The sequence below is a fragment of the Anomalospiza imberbis genome, chromosome 2 (genome assembly GCF_031753505.1).
Source record: "Anomalospiza imberbis isolate Cuckoo-Finch-1a 21T00152 chromosome 2, ASM3175350v1, whole genome shotgun sequence".
Taxonomy (NCBI): domain Eukaryota; kingdom Metazoa; phylum Chordata; class Aves; order Passeriformes; family Viduidae; genus Anomalospiza; species Anomalospiza imberbis.
This window is the reverse complement of record NC_089682.1, coordinates 55,679,863-55,704,619: the sequence shown is the minus strand read 5'-3', so window position 1 is coordinate 55,704,619 and position 24,757 is coordinate 55,679,863. Positions and strand designations below refer to the sequence as shown.

At 36.5% G+C, this 24,757-nt stretch overlaps 1 protein-coding gene across 2 annotated transcripts in view; it reads left to right on the top strand.

The window, feature by feature from the left end:
• The window catches only part of FRY (FRY microtubule binding protein), a 182,343-nt gene that overhangs the window by 83,759 nt on the left and 73,827 nt on the right, over positions 1-24,757 (top strand). For both annotated transcript variants that reach the window (XM_068181162.1, XM_068181161.1), the window contains 14 exons: positions 739-840; positions 4,005-4,108; positions 4,563-4,671; positions 5,602-5,688; positions 7,504-7,675; positions 8,719-8,851; positions 13,016-13,123; positions 17,141-17,396; positions 18,454-18,636; positions 19,560-19,646; positions 21,140-21,399; positions 21,740-21,929; positions 22,696-22,820; positions 23,012-23,069. In XM_068181162.1, the coding sequence (XP_068037263.1) occupies positions 739-840; positions 4,005-4,108; positions 4,563-4,671; positions 5,602-5,688; positions 7,504-7,675; positions 8,719-8,851; positions 13,016-13,123; positions 17,141-17,396; positions 18,454-18,636; positions 19,560-19,646; positions 21,140-21,399; positions 21,740-21,929; positions 22,696-22,820; positions 23,012-23,069 (1,974 nt within the window). The remainder of the gene's footprint in view (positions 1-738; positions 841-4,004; positions 4,109-4,562; positions 4,672-5,601; positions 5,689-7,503; positions 7,676-8,718; positions 8,852-13,015; positions 13,124-17,140; positions 17,397-18,453; positions 18,637-19,559; positions 19,647-21,139; positions 21,400-21,739; positions 21,930-22,695; positions 22,821-23,011; positions 23,070-24,757) is intronic.

The window sequence follows — 24,757 nt, the reverse complement described above, 5'->3', positions numbered from 1 at the left end:
AAAATAATTCATCTTAAAGTGAACTTACCTTATTTTTGACTAACACCTTTTAAGTCCTGACTGGATTTATTAGCATTACAACTGAAACTTCAGTCTTCTTGAAATAGCAGTCAGTTTCCAAATCATTAGGTGCATTTTAGCTTATTTTTTAATACCATTTACAAGTGTTAAAGTAAGTGTTGACAAAGAGACTGGGTTCTGGTATTTCAACGTCTATCTTCTATGTTCTGCTTTTCTTCTTTTTTTTTTTTTTTTTTTCACTTCACAAGCTGTAACTCCCAGCAGATCCAGGCATTCCCTGGATTTCAACACAATTCTTTGACGTGTCTGGCGGTAAATATTGTAACTGCAGATTTTGAGGAGTAATAGTCATCTGATTCACAAGTTCCAACAATCTCTGTGGGTCCTGTTATAATAATAAAGTTTAGTTATTTCCATGCTTTTATTTCTCAGTAAACTGACAGAACTTAGCCCTGAGAGTCTGTAAAATTGTGCCCTATCTTACACTGCTATGAGTACACATGTGGTTGGTTTTAGTTCATCTGTGAAACATATCAGTAACAGATTTAGAGAAGGCTCCTTTTAAATAGTACTCCTTACTAATGTGTTTATGTTGGCTAACTTGTATTGCACAAAAGGGAGGAGTTAGAACTTCAAGTTTACAGTGGCTCTATTAAGTTAGTTTTGTGTTGTGTAGACATGCAAATAACACTATATTGACATCCATTTCCTTTTTAGGCTTTGTACCCCTTGGTAACATGCCTGCTTTGTGTCAGTCAGAAGCAGTTCTTTTTAAACAGATGGCATATTTTTCTCAACAACTGCCTTTCCAATCTCAAGGTTAGTATCTCTTGGTTTTAATATTGTATTCAAGAGTTCAGTATGCACTGTTGATCTGTTGCGTAGCCTTTTTAGGTAAATGTGCTGAGTTATTGCTATTTTCTGATTCCATACATAACTTCATTCCTGACAGTACAAGTTCTTTAGCTGTGCAGGTTATTTTCAATAGCAAAAAAGTATTCTAAGTATTCTTTGTCTTAGTTTGAATTTCTGCTGTTCCTCTAACTCAAACCAAGACTGAGTCAAACACCTGTGAAACAGAAAAAATTGCTGATGGAAGTTAATAGGTTGAATGACATACCAAAGCTGAGCTAGTAGTAACTTGCTTTTTTCACATAAGCATTGGAAACAAAGAACTTGTCATTACTTTTTCAAAATTGAACTACTTGTAGGACACTGATTCCATTTCTTGTTTCACTCGTGTTAAATGTTTGCATTGCAAAAACCCTAAACTGTTTCAAGTTTTTTCCTCCATCTAGCCTTCTTATTACCTTGCCATATGTTAGATCTTTGAGGTTAAAGGTTAGTTTTCCACTGCAATCTGCTGTGATTCCCAGGCTGCACATAGTGTTCAATGCACATGTGCTAATTATCATTGCTGTTCCTCCACATGCCTTTTACTTTTGCAATAACTCATGTCCCATGCCATGCTAAAACTGCATCCCTGTGAAAGGATGGTCCTGTGCTCACCTGCAAAGGGCAATAAAAGAAATACAGTGAAGTGATTAGAGCAAATGAAGAGCCTCCCCGCTGTGTCTTGATGAACCAGTGGTTAGGAGGCTTCTGCTAACAGCACACTTCAAACTTCACACAAACTTCACATTTCAACCAGTTTCTCAGCTCAGAGGCAAGTATCTGTCCTCCAAAAGCTGAGTTCTCAAGCTTATCTAAAAGGTATATATTACATCCTTTTTTGCTGTTGCTTTCTGTTCATGCTTCCTCTCTGTCTTAATGAAACAATTTGTCTTGACTCTCTTCATATGGGTCCTGCTGTTAGAATAGCTCTTCAGAATGTTCAGTCTGCCTGAAGATTTCTTTCTGCCAGTACTTGAATATCTAACCTTCAGTGAGGATGCATTAGAATCTTACTTGCAAAGAGATTCAGAAAATAACCTTGTTGTCATTGAAACAATTTTTATGGGGTTTTATGCAATTGTACAAGCTTCAGAAAGGCAAAGCCAAATGGGAATATATATTTTTCTGAAAATTAGGAGATCCTGACAAATTATTTGAAACCATCAGAGAAAATATAAGAAAAGTTGGTTCTATCTTACTGATTGAAAATAAAATTGGATTTTATCTTGCAACCTGTAATTCATTGATATATGCTTCAATTTATAGGGCTCTCAGATTAATGTGGTGGCACTAATTCAATTTTTACTTTGGGGAGAAAGTAAGGCAGCTGAATACATGGCTAAAATAAGAGAGTGGTTGGCTACTCCTTCCCAGTACAGAGAAAGAGATGCCCCAACCATTGAAACAATCTTTTCACCAGACAGGCTGGTACCTCAAAACCCAAGTCAAACTCACACAGCTGGAGGAAAAGCTGGAAATCCATCCATTAGAGGGAGAGTTGTGGACATCAACACCATGAGCTTGGACAGATGCCCATAATGTCCCTGGATGTATCTTACTTAGGCTTTTTATCATCTTTCTCTTAATCCTGTTTCTGCCAAGCAGCTTACTGATCTGACAAAAAACTGGTCTATTGTTTTTTGAAAACTCCAATGGTACTGGTCTCAGCCCTTTTCTCCTCTCTTTTTCTCAGTGGCCCTCACAGCTAAGTACCTCATCGCTGGGATATTTGGACACTTGCTAACAAATAGCTTCCTCCTCTGCTACACAGTCTCTCGTTACCTTAACTTGCTTAGCCACAGCCTGCTCTTTTCTTGAAAGCTTTTGAATAAATTTTGATAAACGTACTTCATCACCTGTTGAAGAAATAAAATTCTTGGGTCTGAATTGTACAAGGACTGATGTGATTATACCTGATGAAAAATTGATTGCAAGTAAACAGGTTCATAAACAAATTGATTGTAACGAATTTTGTTATTTTAAAATCCTGCAGAGATTAATATTCCAAGTAAACTTTGGCATTCCTTTTGCTGCTTATTCTAAACATGTTCGACAAGCATTGTATGCTTCTATATTAAACAAAAAAATTAATTCAGTTTTCTGTCCATATAAAACCTTATTGCTTAAAATGTGTTGTCAAGGAGTTGAATGGAAATTAGAGCCCAAAACCAGTGTTTTTGTTCCTAAGCTTGTGACAGATGCCACGTTGAAAGTTGATGTCGTCTCCCATATCATTGGCAAAATGTCTTCCGTCATTTTGCAGGACCCAGACCCATAGACATTCAGGAATTTCTGATGGCATCAGTTGCAGTTTCTTTGATCAAACCGCAGTCTTTGATCTGTGACTCAACATTTGTCTGCCGAAAATATCTCAGATTTTTGCCATGGAGATTTGCCCTGTGGGCCAGGCAAACCTTATCTCAGGTCAAAGTGTACTGGACTCCTGCAAAGTTTAACCCAGCAGATGGCTCAACATGTGGGAGACCATCTGATTGGACTGCACTTACTTGTTTTTCAGACAGCCCTTACAACTGCCACAGAAACAGATAACTGCATATGACTGAAGAGACCCAAAGACAATCCTGTACTAGTTTCTAAAAATAAACAGCAATCCAAACAGATAAACCAGTTAAATCCAGCTGATCACAGATGCCATGTTAATTAGGCTAGCCTAAGCATCCACCAATTTTTGTCCTTTCACTTTTGAGTATGTGTGGTACATTCTTTTACCTGTTCTTCGTAACAGGCTTCCACCATAGGGCAACAACTATTGAATTGATGTAATCTACTGAATACAAGTTTTTCTTTTCATAGTCAAATTGTGGGGGTTTTCAAACAGAGATTTTAAATTGTAACATCGATCTAATTTAACTAACTTGATACTTGGGATTTTCAACTACTTAAGAAATATCAGAAGCAAGTCGGATGCATGAGCATTCTACAGCTACAGGAGTTAGGCACTGAGCAGTTGTGAGGCTCTACCTTTTTGTAGTTTCATTATCAAAATGCTGAACCTTGGCATCCATTAAGTGTAGAACTTCCTTGCTAATTTGTGCCTGAAGTTTTTATTATGTGATATGTTTCTCTAGAATAAGGACCCAAAAATGGCTCGAGTTGCACTGGAATCTCTGTACAGACTACTGTGGGTTTACATGATCAGAATTAAATGTGAAAGCAACACAGCTACCCAAAGGTAAAGTGCTTTATTTGTAATGACAATCCATTGTAGAGTGGATGTTGCCAGTGAAGAGGTTTTATAGTTCTCCTGAATTCCTTCAAACTGTACCTATTTCTGTTGAGAAATAAGAAGCTCAGTTGTACAGAACAAAATATTCCCTCTTGTGGTGCTGTCAGTTAATCTGTCACCTGTGAAAATTGTTGTATAAACTGTTTCTGCTTTTGGAAAAATTAGAACTGCTTGTTCGGTGTAAGTTAAAAATACTTTTGTAGTGGCCATTGACTTGTTAATTATAATGTAGTAATGAAATAAAATAATTGCACTGAATTTGTAGCAAAGGATCAGATCAAGACACTCCATTATATTTTCATTTCAAACGAAGTTTTTTCTGGTCTTTCTAAATGGAGTGTCATGCTAAATGAAGATCTGTGAGGTCCAAAGATGTCTAATGTTTATTTTTCTTTTGCAGTCGACTTATTACTATTGTCACAACCCTTTTCCCAAAAGGGTCCCGTGGTGTTGTGCCAAGAGATATGCCTCTAAACATCTTTGTGAAAATAATACAGTTTATTGCACAGGTATGGGAGAGCAATACATTTATCTTCCCATGTAATGAACAACTTATTTTCCCAATAACAAATAAGTATACTTCTAATGACTGGAATTTTTGCCACCCTGTTGATATTATCTTTCATCCAGGGAATGATGAAATTAAAGACTGAGCTGGGGCAAACTTCTTTTGAACAACAGGTTTTGATTAACCTCATTCCATTGAAAATAGATTAAAATGTATTCACTTAACTCACATGTATTTTTTGTCAGTTTTTAAAATTTCCAACAAGTCAAAAAATGGATATGTTGACACACTCTAACTGTCAATAAAGTTCAAAATATTAGGCCATATTTCGTCCTGATACTGAATCATCCCTGGTGTGGAGGACAATAAGTTCCACTGCTTTCAAAGCAGGAAGTCAGATGTCAACCAAGTTCAGCATGGAGTTGACACATGTAGTTTTCATCAGTTCAAATGGGAACTGCTAAAATAGACTAACTTGCGGTGCTGTAAGTTTAATCTCTTTTATGACTTAAATTCAGAAAATTTTCCCATTGAGCAAAGCACTTAAGCACGTACTTAAAGTCTCTGAATAGAAATGAAGCAAACAGATGCTTAAAATCTTCCCTTAACTGTGCCATCTGTGAACAAACTCTTTTTATGTAAAATACTGTGTTAGTGCCATAATTACTGCAGTTTAAATGAAATAATTAAAAAGCTTTATTTCCAAAATGGATCATTTTCTATTTAAATGCTATACATTTTGGGTTTTGTCAACATAAAGCATTGTTAAAACTTTAGATCTGATAATATGTTCTACATAATTGTGAAAATCTGTTTTTCTATATATTTAAATAAACCCTGATTAAACTGGTTTTCAGCATTCTATAGCCTTAATGAAAATAACTAACAGAAGTGAGCAGCTTAGTGATTTGCAGTATTTTTGCTATTTTAGGAACGTTTAGATTTTGCAATGAAAGAAATTATCTTTGACTTCCTTTGTGTTGGAAAACCAGCAAAAGCTTTCAGTCTCAACCCTGAGGTATGATGTACATCTGTGCTTTTTTGCTTTTTTTTTTCTTTTTTTTTTTTTTTTAGTTAGTATGTATTGCATTGTTCTACATTAACTTCCTGGCTGCATTCTAAACATGCTTTCACCTTTGTCCCGTTTTCAGGCAAAATCTTGAATCTGATTTATTGGTAAAATACATCTGAATTTCTAACTGTAAAATGTCATATTTTGATGCCATTCTGACGTGTTCTCAGTGAAGAATATCACATGTGAACTATTGCAAATGCATAAAACAAAAAGAAAAATATAAATAAAACTATTGGTTGCAATATGTCCGTATCAGCACTATGTCTGCTGTTGTTACATGCAATGCCTTAAACTATTCTAATAAAACAATAATTTTTCTGTAACAATATCAATGATTTTCAAACAGTTTTACTGAGTGCATAATGCAAGAAAGCTTGAAAAAAAAAACACTCTAAAAAATTTTTACCACTCTGACCAGCAAAGCTCCACTGGTGATGGTGTCATGAATCAGCTTCCTAGTGCTTTCCCTAGAGAAAAAATAAGAAATTTGAAAAACTTTTCGAACAAAATCAAAATATAAATAAGTAAATAAAAATCAAAATATAAATAAGAGAATAAAAAACTCTCTTAAGAATATACAATTTATTTAAATTTTGAAAATATTTTTCTTTAAAAACTAAGAAAAAATGCAAAATCCTCTCATAAAACATGTCTGTATTAATATTGCAGAATTAAACTGTTGTATCTATTCCCTAAGAAGTTTAAAAAGAGTGATTGCCTTGAACAAATTATATTTGGTAGAAAAATGTGGAAAAATAGATTAAACTTTCTACTGTCAAAAGCAGGAAAAATGAAAGGCAAGCTTTATTTAGAACACAGCTTTCATCTTTCTATGGCAAAGTAAAAAAGAATGAAACAGAATTTTTGAGCAGGCAGTCCTTGCCATGCTCTGGGTCAGCCACCTGCAGCATTGACTGAGAAGGGTCCTATAAAGGACATTTTGTGCTAGCCCAGCTGAGAGGGGGTGGACATAGTCCTTAGCCTCTTGTTGAATCAACATCTGAAATGCTACTGTTTCTCAACAGCACTGTAAGTCTGAAAATAAAGACATTGTAGCGCCACTTTTTTATGTCCTTGGACTTTAGCATTCTGAAAAAAAAAACCCTGTAATCTGTGTAAATGCATCTCTGGGAGACTGTCAGTAGGACACACTCTTAGTTTTTGGAACATATTCCAGAGAAATTGAAAACATTCTAGTCTTTCAATCACTGCAATGCAAAGCTTGCAAGTTTTCCTCTGGTGCATTCCCAGAAGGCATTCAGATCACTTAGATTCAGCTTCCTGATATTTTCACATTGTAGTTTTGGCACTGAGCATCATTGCAGACTTTTCTCTCAGTATGATTAACCCTGGTGCCTTTTCAAGACAGTTATTGATCTTTTTTTTCATAAAGAGATGAAAAAACATTCTTTTTTTTCATAACAGATGTAGGTCATTTATGTTTAAGTGAAGGTCCATTTAAGATGCATTGCTACACTAGAGATCATATCCAGGTGTTTCATCCTGAAGATAAAAAGATAATGTGCTAATGCAAATACTTAAAATTCTGAGAGGGGAGAGCACTGCTCACAGTGGAGATAAGAAGTCACTATTTATTTCATGGGCAGTTTTTGTGAAATATATCAGACTAGTTAGTGTAGTGAAGATACAGAAAAAAAATGCCAGCAAGTGCATTCTCAAAATTTCAGAGTGAATGAAGAATATGAGTAAAATATGATTACTTGATTATGGAACTCATCCATCTTCTAAACTTCACAGAGAATGAATATTGGGCTGAGAGCTTTCTTGGTAATTGCTGACAGCTTGCAGCAGAAAGATGGTGAACCGCCAATGCCAGTGACTGGAGCTGTCCTTCCCTCGGGAAACACTCTCAGAGTGAAGAAAACATATTTGAGCAAAACTCTTACTGAGGAGGAAGCTAAAATGATAGGTCAGTAAGAGAATGGACAATAGAGAAACTTGTGTGAGAATGGATGTGAACATGTTTTCAGCGCTTGAGCAGAATAGTTTATTATTGTTAAGTATTTGATTTATTTTTGTATTGTAAGCATTTAATTTATTGTGTGTTCTATTGAAATGGTTTGATAAATGCCACTTTTCGTAGGTTGTTCTGAAAATTCTTCAGTCCTCAATCCTCCTACAAAATCTGTTTCGTAGGTTATTCTGAAAAGTCCTTGCTCCACAAGAGGTAGCGACCCTGTATTCTGGGAGGGGTTAAAGACACACGTAGTCTTTAATCTTTCAGTGCTGATAGCTGTGTTTATTCATGGCTATTCATCCTATTAGAAACAGTGCCTCGAAGATGTTCCAGCTTTGAAAAGATGCCATTGATAGCCTCATTTTAATGGCAATATCTTAAACTTTCAAAATGGCAAAACTTTTAATTATAAAATAATATTGTACTGAAGTGCCTAAGTTAACAGCACTGCTGTCTTGGTCTTCAATGTAGAGCAAGAATCCTGTGCTGTAGAAGAGTCTCTCTATCATGCCCTGAAGGTGCCTGGTTTTGTTGGCAAAAAAAAAATAAAATTTGGCTGCTCCCCTTCGCACATCCCTAAAGTTACATGAATGAAATGAAGTCTACACCAGTGGCAAAGACCTGTGTTGTACCGTGCTGGATCATTGTACTAATATCAAGAAAATAAGCAGTGTAAGACCCACTGCTGTTGAAGTATTTAAAGTATTTGAAGATAGTATTTGATAACAAATGTTTGCACTATAAAATTCTTGTATTAGCCATTTGATTGTGATTTTATGATACAGTATTCAAGTTTCCATGTACAATATGTAAGCATTCCTTTTGGAGTAGGCAACATATTCTGATTTTGGATCAGGATATCAGGAATATCCTATGTCATGAGGCAAGCATTTTTCTTACTTCATGCACCACAGCATGAGTAAGCAACTTTCTTTTTCAGAATATATATGTATCTATAAATATCCCCAATTATACAAAAATGCCTATTTTTGCAGGTATGTCATTATATTATTCTCAAGTAAGGAAAGCTGTGGACAACATACTCAGACACCTTGACAAGGAAGTGGGTCGGTGCATGATGCTTACCAACATACAGATGCTTAACAAAGAACCTGAAGACATGATTACGTGAGTGCTAAAGAACAGTAATTCCCATGAAACATGCAGATGTAATTTTGGAACTTTTTCTCTATTTCTGTCTATCATAAGTCATCAGAAAAACTGCACGAAACAGGAGCATTTAGCTTAGTTAGTATATACTTTGAAAAAATGTTTATGACAAGTCGATTGTGCTTCTTTGAATGCTGCAGTGTTTGGAACTGAAGATTTTCTTTATGTAGGTAAAATCATATGTGAATCCTATGGTTATTTAGATGGTAGAAATAGAATGCTAAAGTAGAAAACCTGGCAGCCTATCCTAAGAACACTGTCTCAGGGTATATTTGCATCACTGAACTTCAAAATGAATGCAATGAATTCTGTAAATCCTTATTAATAATAATATGCAAAAATTCCCTTTGCTTTTCTTGCCTATAATCAAAATCAAATCTTAATTAAAACCCCAAGTAATCTTGTGATACAGCTTGGATTTAAGCAGTATCGCACTGGAACAGAATCAAACCAGTGTCCTTCAAGCTGCGTTGAACAGCATGATTTTTCATTTTCATCCCGAATTATTAGTGAGGGAAGTTTCCTGGAGAGAGTTCTGGTGAGGTGAACATCAAGTAGATGTTAGAGACACAGAGACATCATTTGATAGATGCAGAGCACAGATTATAGAGATTTCAGCTGTAAGGAGACCTTGCTTATCTTTCCTGTTAGAGCAGTGGACATGGTCATTATTCTAGAAAAGAAACAACCCCTGGAAAAAAGTTTGAGATGTAATGAAAAGGACACTGGTCTCGTCGAGATTTTTCTTTATTTACTGCCCAAAAAAGTCAACTTGCTGGGAGTACTGTGAGTGACAGACTGACTGCAAGGCCTGGCCAAATTGAACTACCTTGTACAACTGATGCAATCTTTATGTTTTTGTTCCTTTGCCCTTATTTGTTGCAGTGCCTCTAGGTGAGACTATAAGCTGTGCCACCAGCCTTGTCTTACTTTATTTATGTTTGTAGCTAATATTACTACCCAATAATATTTTATATTTTTCTTGTAGTCCTACCCCATGTCCTGTTCAGTTCTCACACCCAGTTTTCATAACCATTTTGGGTATTCAGGCTTTTGTGGTAGGGAAAGCAAGTTTTGAAACTCACATCTTATTCCCAGGAGAAAATTGCACAGTGAAACCTTGGGCACCAAGATAAGAAGTGTACTGAATCTTTGCTATAAATATCCTTTGGATGGTTTTTCAGCATCACCAAAATTTTGTTTATTTTTAGAGTCAGTGAACAAATAGACTCAAAAGAGCTTTAAATTTCAGGAAGTCTTAAGATTTGGTAGTAACTTTCGTCAGAAACATCAAGATCGGAATATTTAGACATATAAGTTACTGCCTTTTGTGTTGTATTTTATATCCAGATGAGCTCTAATTTAATATTTACACTTGAAAGTCAAGCCACATTATAACACATTTTTACTTGTTCTTTCAAGAGAAAAAATATCTGGAATGCTTAATTATCAGTTGATCTAAAATCATGTGAACTCACAAAAGGCATCAGTAGCTGTTACTATCAGGATTGAAAATGATCCTTTCATAAACTGCATTGTGGATATGTGGAAAAGCCAACATTTTTTTTATGCAATTGCTTCCCATTTTATTCACAGAGTTCTATGCTTCACTGGAGTTACATATTTATTTTGAATTCTTATGGGCTTTAAGTGGTAGATATCACACTATATTTGTGTATATTTTTAAGTTATTGCTTTTGTCATAGTTACGTAAAGTTTATGTGTAAACTGTATAAAACGAATACCACAGTGGTATTTTTATTAACAAATAAAGTAGATAGGCAGTGAGCAGACATAACGTTGCAGATTCTGGAATTTTCTTTGGCAGTGTTAGACTTGCTTCTAGACAATATTTAATTTCTGATCCTTTAAGCATTTATTGTTGAAGTAATAATTGCCAGTATGGAGTCTCATTAAAATCCTGAGTAAGAAGCATCCTTTGCATCCTGCACTGGCATATGAATTTCAATACTGGCTGTAGTTACTTTCCAACATTTATTTAGAATAGGGCATGCATTTTTCTAAAATACAAACCGATCCTTGCAAGTACTTCCCCTTGCCTCCCTCGCGTGCTGTGCCTGGTAGCTCAGATGGTAAGCTGGGAACTTGAGCCTGAGGTTTGGATCTTCTCCTGCTACTCTTCTGAGCAGCTGATAACCCACAGAACACCCACAGATTTTATATTTATAAATAATTACTCATTTGCCTTCCGAAGAGTTTCCTCTCAAACTATTATTTTACAAGTCTCTGTTTGAAATGCAAAAACTTTGCCCTTGCTAGGGTCTGAGCATAAGGAAACTCTGCAAAGTTCATTTTCCATTTCAAGTTCCTAATGGCACTTTATTGTTTACAACTGTAAAAATATAGGATTTTGCACTAGTTATTAATCCAGGTACTAGTGTTTGCTTTAGTGATAATAGTTGAAAAGGATTTATACTATTCAGTTTATAACCAAATTCTCAGTGAGATGTTGTATTTTACTCCTTTTCCAGTCAGTTGCTGACACCTTTCAAGTTCTACCTGTTAGAATACAGATACAGTGAGATAGAGGTAATTAATCATGAATATAGTTTCTTCTAACTGTACCATTAAGACACTTAATTAAAAATATGTCAACATTTTATTCATGTAATATATATCCAAGCTAATAAGTAGGGTGTTAAGAGACAGTATGGTGTTCACTACAAAACTCTCTTTAATCTTTGAATTAAGTCAGTCTAATATCAGTTTATGCCTTTTCTGTACTCACTGAACTGTACTCAGTGTTACTCACTGAAGTAATGAGTACAGACGATCTTCTTTCAGACTGCATTGCATCCAGGCTTTCTCTGTGACTGAACACAAAAGATACCAAAATGCAATATCCTCTGTTGGGTGGAGAGACAGAGTAATGTAGTAACCGGGGCAATGGACCGGGGTGCAGGAAAACAAAGTTCATTTTTTGTTTTGTCGCTCCATTTCAGTGTGGTGTAACGTAGCTTACAATGCTTCTTGGTGTGTCTTCAAACCCCCCCCCCCCCCATTCTTTTCTAGTTCTATTGGAAGCATCTTAAAAGAGGAACAATCTTCCTCTGCATGTTTATAATATGGTCTCTAAATAGGACCTTACTTTTCTGATCCTTCCAAAGCATATTACAGGCTAATAATTAATAATATTGTAGGAAAGACTGCACAGTTTGAAATGCTGTTATGCTTTGGTAATTTCTTCTACACTCCATCGTCAGATGATAGATAATTGAAATAAAAAAGAGCAAATAAAAAAAAATCCACCTTTTGGGCATCTATCTGAAGGATTTATTTAATTGCAGACTTACCAAAAATGTTGAAAATAAGTCAGAAAACAACTGCTGTTTTGAAAATAATTAACAGCTGAAATTTCAGCTACTTTTAGAAGATTCATGGACTTCCAATCTAGTGTTTGGTTCAGGCTGAACTTTGTGCTTAATGACTTTCACAGGCTGTTAGGGAACAGTTGTGCCATTCCACAGATTAGAACACCCTTAGGGCTGCTAAAACATGTTCTAGCTGATATGAGCTGCCAAAATGCTGTTACCTCTGGCAGTGATCAACAGAAACTCTCTGACCATACCTACCTCTAAATTACACACCTTTTTCAGTATTAAAATATATCATGATGGTTTTCCATAGGCTTGTTCTCTGTTGAGGGCAAATCTCTGCATCTTCAGTCATGTTATTTGAACTTGTTAGGCATCTTCTATTTGCTTCATACAACTGGTGAAATATAGCTGCACTATGATGGAGCACCCCAATACTTTCCTCACTGCCTCATCCAAAGCTTGCATCATATAAATGCTGATCTTAATGAAGGAACCTTCCTATATTATACCTCCCTTTTTTATATATATGCCAGTTCCTCTCAGAGAGAAGCAAATTAATAATTAATAACTGATTTTCCAAGTAATTTATAGATATGATGCATGAAAAATGTCAAAATCAAAACCATTTATTCAATGGAAAAATGTATTTATGTTTCCTTCTTACTTCATTATAGTGTCTAGCTGTCCATCCTGATGTTCTTAGTAGTCCTCTGGCACTTTAGAGGTGGATCATTTAACACAGTTCCTTCTTAAGTTTAGTCAAAATTCTGTTTTCATTTTTCAGTGGTGAAAGAAAGCCAAAAATCGATCTGTTCAGAACATGTGTTGCTGCTATTCCTCGATTACTTCCTGATGGAATGTCAAAACTCGAGTTGATCGACTTGCTGGCAAGGTAAGCTGTACAAGCATTGAATGACTGCTCCAGGGGAACAGTGTGAAAAGCTGAGCCACAGAATATGTAACTGTTTCTTTTTATATGTACTTTAAAAAAGTAAATTGTTCTTAATGAATTAGACAGAGATGTCCTAGCAGCTTTTTACAGTTTTTATGTTTTTGTTATGGTTCATAATTTTATGAAAAAGTTGGTATGTCCTCCAGAACTCTTTCCCATCAGTGTGTAGGTTATATGATATTCACTGTTATTCAGGAAAGTCACAACATATTACTGTTTTGTAACCATCACAGCATTCTGATTAACAGGAGAAAACATCTTTTCTGAAAAACATGGAGATAGTGGTTTAGTTTTGATTTATGATTCCCACATGTCTCTTTGGTAAAACAGAATGTGCTAGATGTGGTATATTGCAAAAATCTTTTTACATTATTATTATTATTAACCATAAAATAAAAAAATATCAGTTTTAAAAAATGTTATATCCCTCCATTTAATTTGTCTGTGTAGACTTCACTGAACAAGGTAATCTATGACATGACTGCTACACCACTTAGGTTTCAAGATATCAAATCAGTGACTCATGGCAAATAATTATGATAAAGGTGCCGATCAATACAGAAAAGTCTGTTATATTTCAATTCAAGTATCTAAGGCCAAGGTTCCAGCTTGTGTTCTTTATATAGGTGGATTATGGTATTAAATTGAACCAAGAGGGCTCTGCAGCATATTGTTCTCAGGTAACTGTGGGCAAAGCAAACCTTGCTACCCTGTTCCTGCTTTTCAAACATCACAGATGCAAGAATGGCAGATGTGGGAGCCAGAAGGCTACATACAAAACCAAATTTTTCTGCTCTGTGAACAACTAACTCTCAGTGATGTGCTAAAGCAGTGAAACAATTGATTCTGGAGAGTGCAGACAGCCAAACAAGCCAGATTATCAGTCAGCAGTAGTAGTGTGCTATAGTGCATGGCCAGCTTGATTTCCTTGTGTGTGCACATTGTCTGCCAGAAATCACTTGTAGGTTGTTTTAAATAATTGCATCATTAAATTATACAGATACCTTATTAAACAGTTGCATCAATTCTGCTTAAGGGAAATTTAAAAAGACGTGTTTTCCTTTAATCCAATATTTTAACTAGAGTTCTATCCTTATTAAGGGCCTTAACTGAGCTGGTAAACGGCACGTATCTATTCAGGACACAGCTCTTCAATCAAGCTGTGATTCTAAGTATTTCTTGGGTAATTGTCCTGCTGGGGCAATTACCCAAGCCATAAGTGCAAGCCATAAGTTTGCTGAGTTATCTAACTCTGACTGTGAAAAGAAGTGAGACATCAAGAGGAGCTGAGGGAAACTTCTCTAGAGCAACTTCTGAAGCAATTACATGCTCAGCCTTTCCCCAGAAGGTGAACTTTGGAGATCTGTTCTCCTCTCCTACGTGTACTCGTGCTACAGCGTCTTTGAGACGTTGGTAGTGATTTAAGTTATATTCCTAAGTATAAACAAGAGAATTACAAATTAGGCAAAATAGGTAGGAACATAATAGTTTGGAAAGCAATTAACAAACAGTTTATGGTTCAGAAGACATAGAGAGTGGTGTCGAAACAGCTGGGTATGGTCTCAGTTCTGCAGAGCAGGATCACAAACTGAACAGATAAAAAAGAAGTGATGTTCCTGTGAAAAGACAAGCCTTACATGTATAGGTCTAGAATTTTTTCAAAAATTTCTTCTGGTCTAATCAATATCAAGGATGCCTGATTTGGAGAGCAGCATGCAAGCTGGGGCACTGTAGCTGAGGAAGAGGCTGACCAGAGAACAACGGGGGAAAAGATAAGTGAATTGAAAAAATTAGATGTAATTTAGCCTGGGACAGCATGAACTGAAAATTGTCTTCAAAAATATACCTTCAGTGAAGAAAGTAATAAGCTGTTTAAAGAATTAATACCTGGCCTAGACTTAATGTAAATCACCAGAATGCCCCAGCACCAGAGCTGTTTCTGCATTCTGTATACTGCCCCATGTTTATTTGAGACCAGACTGATTACTTCTCCCAATTTTGGAAGTGTAGGCCCAGAAGGTAAGCATCTGCAGTTCTAGAGAGCACTGCATTAAAATATTGTGTATTCTGGGTCAGAAACTAGACTCAATACAGAGATAAGAGACTAAGAAGAGGTAAGGTTTCAGTTTCTCCCTGTTTTTAAAAAGAGCCCTAGAAGCTGTTCTGCCAGGGATTTCTGTGGGCCTGTGCTGTTGAGATGGAAAGCAGTTAAATATTTTCTTTTCACAAGAGATGAAGTTACGTCTTTGTGTTAATTGGTTCTTGTATTCACAGTTTGGTTTGAGTTTTTTATCCTCACAACAGATCTGTCTTTTGGTGGTTTCCAGAAGTCTGTAAGTCAGCAGCTAGACTTTTTTTCAGGACAGATGTATTCAAATTATAAACCACGAAGCAGATGTCAAGTATATACTGTACCTTTTGCCCTTTCACTGGCCACTGCAACCATTCATTTACAAATTCCTGGGCATGTCTTAAATTTACCTGACTCAAGTGCAAACAAACTTGTACTTCCTGCACTGCCTGTCATACAGTGGTAATACATAGATGCATTCTTATGCTCAATTTGAATTTCGTTTTGTTAGATAGTGCCACTGGACAGTAACTTGGGCTTAGGAGATGTCTTTTGTATCCTCTTCTCTGCTATTGCTTTGTGTCATTGTGAATGTCATTTCATGGATGACTTAATGATGGTCTCAAAAGGTTTTGCTTGTTTATCTGGTTTTGGCATTCCGAAAGGGAGACAAAAATTATCATTTCTTAGTGCAACAAAATACTGTGTTTCTAAATATATATAGAAGGTCACATGGTTATTAAAGCACAACAGTTATTTTTGGAGTCATACTCACCAGGGGTGAATTTCCATGGCAGTTGTTTTCTTTTCACTTAAATAAAATGTCCCCTTCCTCCAAATTAGGCAGCTATAATGAACCAGATTTTTTATGAACCACATCTCATCATACACTTCCAACTGAATGGACTTTGGTTCCACTTCATTTGCTATTTTGGGTTTTTCTCCTAGCTTTCTGTCCACTTCATTATGAGTCCTCCTTTTCAACTGTGTGGATTAAATGTAGATAAAATACTTTGAAAATGAGTTCTAACACACTACAGGAAATTATAGTCTCGTGGGTAATTAAAACAAAATGCATCATAAAGGCAATGAACCAAAAATTGCAAAACACACTAATCTGAATTTACTTTATTCTGCCAACTTCTAACACAGAAGTGGTTTGATGATTTCTGTGTCAAAAGAAAGTATAAGTTTTTTTTTATGATGAGAAGGACTTCAACATGATGCAAATAAAGAAGAAAATAAAATTTGAAAATGGGATCTGAAATGTCACCATCTTTCAGAAGGACTTTGAGGGTGTTCAACTTGTTTCTAAAAGTATAGAAAGTCCTGAGGCTGTTTTCCGCATTTTCTCATCCTAAGTTATTTAAAACATAAAGCAGTTTTCAATTCTTTTGAAATTCAGTTTTTAATTCTTTTGAAGATTTGCTGTCATTAATTGTGATTTGCATCTTGGCTAAAGATTTGTTTTAACTGTTAGCTGACCTGTTGTGATTGTTTTAATTTTATATTTATTGTTAAAAAATAAATACATAAACTCTGAAATTATGTATTTATTCGTAAGCCTTTTATTATCATACCTACATGGAAGTTATTGAGTTATGAATAAATAAAAAATATACTTAGTTTGAGAAAAGTTGCCAAATTATGTACTTTAGAGATACCCTGTTTTAGGAGGGGACCACACTTCTTTTTGATCCATTAATATCTTCTGCTGTAGCAAGAATTACAGTATAGAAAGCAGGTCAAGGATGTTAATTGTGGTCAGCAATAATGAAACTCTGATAGCATCATCCATCATTGTCAGTGGGAATTTTCCATCACTTTCATGTAGTGATAAACACTCTTCATATCTTTTATTATCTGACATTTACTTTTACTTACAGGCTGTCCATCCATATGGATGATGAACTTCGACACATTGCACAGAATTCTCTTCAGGGCCTACTTGTTGACTTTGTTGACTGGCGGGAGGATGTACTCTTTGGTTTCACTAATTTTCTGCTACGTGAAGTGAATGATATGCATCATACCCTTCTTGATACTTCACTGAAGTTGCTGCTACAATTGCTTACGCAATGGAAGCTTGTAATACACACTCCAGGAAAAGCTTCTGAGCAGGCCAAAACCAGATCTGCAGAGGTACGGAATCAAGAGATCTGTGTCCTAACATTTTTGCTAATTGAAGGCAGAAATTATGTTCCTTGATACCACTGTTTTTTGTGTGTTTCGTATTTACTCACCTGAGAAGAATTCACTATGCAAAATGTTTTTTAGGTAATTAGTTCACGTGTCTTTTGAGGACAGCCATATCCTTGTGTAATACAGCAGATGTTGTTGTTGAGCAACATAAGAGAATGCATGTCAAACTAAAATAGGCACATCAACAAAAGCACTTAAAGGGAAATATGTGTATGTCGATGTGGCAGAAGGACATTTTCCCAGGGCTGAAACAGATTGATAATGCTAGTGGGAATGCTATGAAGAGTGAAGTGGATCTTCTTTTCCCTTGGTTGATTCAGAAACATCAAAGAACCTGATTGTTAATGTAGCCTGCTGCCTCCATGTGTTACAAACATTTCTGGGAACTGAACAGCTTTTCTCCTGTGCACTGTCCCACAGATATTTTCATTATGAGAAATGATTTATAGGCTTCTTATCTCTTAAGCTAATCACACTGAGTATGTTTTCCTTCGGGCAAACAAAGGTGTGTTTTATATGAATAGGTAATAACAAGAGTACCTACAAATGTAGAAAAGAGAGTCCTCACATACTTTTCATTAAATATTGTTACATTTTACTGGTGGGGTTGGGTTCTAGAGGCCACCTACCTAAGGTGCTGGCTTCTACAGGACCAAAGAAGGACCTGAGGACATGCTATCTGGAGTTAAAAAAGTGTGGTGTTCACCGTCTGACTCATTAATTCATTCATTTTTTAGTGGAGGGTGGAAGAAAGTGGATAGATTAATTGAAAATTAGAGGAAAGGATTTGTTCAAAGGACTCTGTTCATACACTGCTTTTGTGGAACAAAAAAGCAACAAAATTTGATTGTTTGAGAGAATATGTCAAGTTTCCCAGTACAGCATCTACATGGCCTCTGCATTTTGATTCTTTGTATGTCCTAGTTAATAGAATATTTCTTGGAGACCTGGTTTGCAAATACCACCACTCCATTTTCCCCATTACACTGTTCTACAGTTGATACCAAACGGATCCAGCCACAGGATACAGTCTGAAAGGAGCCCCTATTCCAACGTCCTGCACGCAGTTGAAGGATTTGCGCTGGTTCTGCTCTGTAGTTTCCAGGTTGCGACACGGAAACTGGCTGTTCTAATCCTCCGAGAAATCCGTTCTTTATTCTTGGCCCTTGGCCAGGCAGAGGTAGGATTTTTCTCTTCTGGAACTTTGAGTTAAAATTTCCCAAAGATAAACTGCTATTACAGTTGCTTTTAACGTAATTGCTGCTGTGTAGCAGGTATGCACTTAGTTTATAAAAAAACATTTGATCTCAGCTTACTATTTCTATTTGCCTTAACACTGCAAACCTTTCTATGGACTCAGCAATATAACATGAATGGCAAATGCCCTGTATAGGAAATTGAAGGCAAATGTACAGCAACTTCTATTTTCTCTTGGAATTATGTGAATGTAAAATACATTGTAATACCTTTTTTACTGCATGGGTCATTTTTGTATTGTCAAGGTTATAAATTTACATTGGAAATGAAACCCATTCCTGTGGGTTTCCCATTCACCCATACAATTGTGGGTGAAAAAACCACAGCATAAGACACCTTTAAGATCATTCACATACATTTTCCTTCTATAGTAAAGATCTCTAAGTCTTTTTTATGGATACAGAAATATGGAGAGTCATGTTGTGTACTGGTGTGTGGTAAGCACATCTACAACACTGGTGGTCACAGCTCAGTGAGCCATCTAAATGCCTAAGAACACAAATATGTGTTTTCATGGCAAAGGAATGCTTCAATAAACAGTAAGCTAATTTTTCAGTCTTTTGATACCAGCTATCCAAAGTCATTTGGGATTTTCTGATATGTGCTTTTGTTCGCTAAGCAGTGAGCTATAGCCACAAATTAACTTCATTTCAAACCACAGCTTGGACTTAGTTCTGAGATTAATTTGAAAAAGACAAAATGTACCCATTGGCAACAATGAATATTTTTAGCTACTTCAGAATCATGTCATAATTTTTAGATGTTTCTGTTGCATATCCTAGAAACATAAGAAGGGAAATCATTTGGTCAGGAGAGCAGTAAACTTGTATTCTCTGTGTTATTCAGGATGATGACAGACCTATGATTGATGTCATGGATCAGTTGAGTTCTTCTATTCTTGAAAGCTTTATTCATGTGGCTGTTTCAGATTCAGTAAGTACTACTTTACCGTCACTGCTTGTGTTTGCATAACAAATATTAGACATGAAATACTAAAAATAACACTTCTAAAAATCAAAGAAATCATACAGCTATAAGGCTCCAGCCATCTACCCAGGAGCTCCAAGTCTCCACTATGTCTCAGACAATCTGTTCCATGAAAGTAATTGTGGATATGGAAGATACTGTATACAGAAAAAAAGAACAGTTGAGAAAATCTTATTGCCAGCACCACCTAATGCTGGAGGTACTCACTGCTATCATCTATTTGAGAAGGGAATCAGCTTTAGCTCCCTTGTGTCCTCAGAAAGTGACCCTGCCTGCATGCCTGAGCTAAGCTCCAGAGTAATTCACAGCAGGGGTGAATGCCTCCTTTCACTCTCTCAGGGGTCTGATGTGTCTGACATGCATCAGAAGAAAAAGAGATTGAGCATTTTAAATAAAAAAGTGTCGGTAGGAGAGCTGGTACATAGGACAACATGCTGTCCTAGAGATTGGTGAAAGGCCCATTTCCAGAGGGCAGGAGCAATCAGTTTGGGGCACTTTTCAGCCTGATTAAGTTTAAAGCAACAAATGGTCCTGTCCACATTGAGTGCCCTTTCCAGGGCTGTGGATGTGAGCCACATGCTGTATGCTTAAAAAGTAACCCCAACCAGCAGTCAAGCATCACACAGCTGCTCACTTACTTCCCCCCAGTGGGATCGGGGAGAAAATCAGAAGGGTAAAAGCTGGAGAACTTCTGGGTTGGGATACAGACTGTTAAACTGGGAAAGCAAAAGCTACACACACAAACAAAGCAAAATAAGGAATTAATTCACCAGTTCCCATGGGCAGGCAGGTGTTCAGCCATCTGCAGGAGGGCAGGGCCCCATCACATATAGCAGTGACTTGGGAAGGCAAATGTCTTCACTCCAAACACCTCTCTTCCTTCTTCTTCCCCCACTTTATTCGCTGAGCATGATGTCATACGGTCTGGAACCTCCCTTTGGTCAGGTGGGGTCACCTGTCCTGGCTGTGTCTCCTCCCAGCCTTCTAAGATCCTCCATCATCCTCACCAGCGTGGCAGTACGAGAAGTAGAAAAGGCCTTGGCTCTGTGCATGCCCTTCTCAGCAATAACAAAAATAAGCCTGTGTTCAGCACAAATCAAAACATAGCCTCATACCAGTCACTGTGAAGAAAATAAACTCTACTCCAGCCAAAACCAGCACAGAAGTGGATATTAAACTGGTGGGGAGATTGGGCCCCTGTGCATCTGGAAACAGAAACAGAGCAAGAAAGAGACATTCTGACTTCATAATACTGGAATTGGGAAATTTGTCTGAAATAGCAGCACCTGGGTTTGGGTGTTGCAGTTTTTAGAGGCCAAGGTTTGAATTTTTTGCTTTCATTCTGTTCATTAATAATAAAGCAGAGCAAATGTGTTGCCTCTGTGCCTGGTTTCTGACTAGTACAGCAAGGAGTGTTAATTTATCTTTTCTCTCCATAGACAACAATCCCGTTAACACATAGCGTGGATTTGCAGTGGCTGGTGGAGTGGAATGCTGTCCTAGTAAATAGCCATTATGATGTGAAAAGTCCTTCCCATGTCTGGATTTTTGCACAGTCCGTTAAAGACCCATGGGTTCTCTGCCTCTTCAGTTTTCTTAGGCAGGAGAATCTACCAAAGCACTGTCCTACAGCACTCAGCTATGCTTGGCCATACGCCTTCACGAGGCTGCAGCTGATAATGCCTCTTGTGGATCCAAAGTAAGTGGAAATCTGCATTTCACTTTCTTTTGTATGTGTGACTTTAACATAAACTTTTCTTTGGTCTCGTGTTTGAGTATCAGTCCACACATCCTACAAGGTGTGGCACACAGAAATAGGTTTGAGTTTCATAATTGCAACTTGTAAGGTGGAAAACTCCCATTTTCTACCTTCATTGATTTTTCTTGTGTATCATGACATGTTGAATTGCAGCTGGTAGATACAGAGCATGATTTATTCCCTCTCAAAATATTTTAAACTACTGTAATTAAGACCTTAGTACTTGTAATTAAGACTGGAAGATTGTTTTAAGAATTACAATGTATTTTTTAAATTCTAGTATTCCTGTTAATGCAAAGAAAACAAGTACAGCAAGCAGTGGAGACAACTATGTTACTTTGTGGAGAAACTACCTTATTCTGTGTTTTGGAGTAGCAAAGCCCAGTATTATGAGCCCAGGACACCTGCGTGCTTCAACACCAGAGATCATGGCTACCACTCCTGATGGAACAATGAACTATGATAATAAGGTGATGTAACCTGTTACATGTAAACTATTCCTTTAGGAGACTTTAAGCTGCATCTGTATGCAAAATCATGTCTTAATGAAAGTTGTTCAGTTAGGGAATATTTCGATATATGCAAACTACATAACACACATAATTAACAATTAAAATATCTGATATAATGATATGATGTGTTGATAAATATTTGGCAAGAGCCATGATGTTTTCAATATATTGCTTTCTGTTTTTGCTTTCTGGGTGATGTACATTCAAAATATAGAAGGTCGGAACATGTGTTTTGAAGTTAACTTTAGTTTCTCATCCCCTTTCTTTCTTTCTTTGTAGAGCACTGCAATTCGTAAATTTAAAGCATTAGGAAATAAAGCAGATTTCTGAATGCAAATTGTATTTCTGTTGGATATATGCCTGTCAGAAGCAATAATATATACAATACCCTTTCAAGTAGTAGCAACCTGAGAGGAGCAGTAGCTCCACAAATGCAATTACTGGAATATTTTAATGAAACAACAAATAAAGTAAATTACAATAATCTGTACTAAAGCAAAGAGATTTCCCAGATGTATTTACTTGTTAGGTATTATTGATATGATTGTCAGGTAGCAGACATCCATTTAGACTGGTGGATTGATATCCATAATAGTAAAATCATTCCAGCATGTTTTAAAAATATGTATTGATTCTCAGACAATGTTTGTAAAAAAAAAAAAAAAAAAGTGTTTACTTAATATTGATATCCTGACAAATTCAACAATATTTTAATGTATTTTAGGCTATTGGAACTCCATCTGTTGGAGTCTTACTAAAGCAGCTAGTTCCTTTGATGAGACTTGAAAGCATAGAAATAACAGAATCACTTGTATTAGGATTTGGAAGAACAAATTCCCTTGTTTTCAGGTACTTCTCCACTTATCATATTCTCACTTATTGCCTATAATACAAGTGCTTTATTTTTGTTGTAACTTAAATATATATTTAAAATTTTATTTGCACTTTAGAGCTTCATTTTTATATGCTAGAAAAAAATATTTATGCTTTTCAAAGGACATTGGATTTTGTTTATAAGTATTTATGTTTTTTTAATTTAGGGAATTAGTAGAAGAACTCCACCCGCTAATGAAAGAAGCCCTAGAAAGAAGACCAGAGGTTAGTTGCAAAAATCAAACGTGCTAGTTTTTTTTAAATGAAAAATTATTTTGAAAATAGTAATTCTGTCTGTTTGAAATACAAATATATTCTTTTCTACTAAGTAGCAAATTAATTCAGTTTGCAACAAGAATTTTATTAATTGCATAATTTAAAATAATTCCATTAAAACCTAGTTTAATTTAAATTCTATCAGTGATCTGAAATGTACAATATAGAATTCTATCCTGAGGAAAAATTTCCCATCCAATATGGAACCTCCTGATACAAAACTTGCATATATTGGAAATTCACTTTAAGTATCTGGAAAAAAAAGCTTTAACACCACTGGGCTACAAGCACATTTTGTAGCAATGTTTAGGTGTGCTTTTATTTTCAGGGCAGGCAGGGTCACCTATTTCAACTTCATGGAATCACAGAATGGCTAAAAGGGACAGAAGTGGTCCAACCTTCCTGCTCAGGCGGGGTCATCCTGGATCACATGGCACAGGATTCATTCCAAATACATTCAACTAATTGACAAATTCATCAGAGTTTTCACCTTCGTTATAGTATTCTCTTTAGTTACAAGAGAAGGTAGTGCTGGAAGGGTTCCCAACAGATCTTCCAACCCATACAAGAGAGAATTCTGTGTTCTTAAAAACCTCTGGTGGTAAAATCTGTAGCCTCAGTAAGCAGTTTCGTCGCAGAATGTGTCTATGCAGCTAAACATAAAAGCCATGGGGAGAGCTTCAGTACTGTACTCAAGTTCTGCTCAGTTTTCCCTCATTGACTCAGTTTTGGACCATTCCATCTGGCTTGAAGATAGAAATCTGAGATGGCTCATGGACAATTCTTAATAATTCTGTGTCTGGTAAACATCCACAATCATTTCCATTCTGCGTTGCTTCACACATCAATTCTGTTGTGTGGCTCCCATTCCTATGAAGTCACTGATTTGAAGGTCACTGGTTTTGATACCGGGCAGAAGTGGATTGATACACCTTAGTGCAGCCACTTGCCTCTGCATTTTGTGTGTGTGCCATTTAAGACAACTTTGACTTGAAAAGCCTTTTCTGGAGACATACATATCCAGTGTACCCTCGGGAAAGGAATTGGAAGAATTCAGAAGTTTACTGCATGCAGCAAGAGCAAATTTAGCACATGAAATTGTCAGTAGAGTAATACAAGAACAAGAGATGGCAATGTTAATTCCTGTATTTTTCCTGATATGAATAAATGGGACACCTTCCTGCAAAGTAGTGCCACCTGGAAACCCAGGAGTGACTGCATGGGCTGTGTGGCTGTAGAGAACATGGCAGACCTCCATGTCAGCAGGCAGGTATCCAACACACCAGAAACAATGTCCTTGAACATATGCTATGACTAGGAAGAGAATTCCCAGCATGGCCAAGAGCTGCAGGGATAAACCAAAATGGACATTACACAAGATGCACCCTGTGGGCGCTGGCACAGAGCTTGCCAGATCACCTCTGACACTGCTGCAGGAGGCAGCTGCGTCTGGTAAATACGGTATTGAAATAAAACTGCTTTTTTCTCTACATGTGCTTCCTGGAGCCTTAAAGGTGTAACAGGAGAAAAACGGGACTCTGAATAGAACAAATCAAATGGCATAATTACTTGAATAAACCTTTGGCTGGGATGCTGCAATTCTGCCAGTTCTGGGTCAGAATACCAGACAAAGCTTC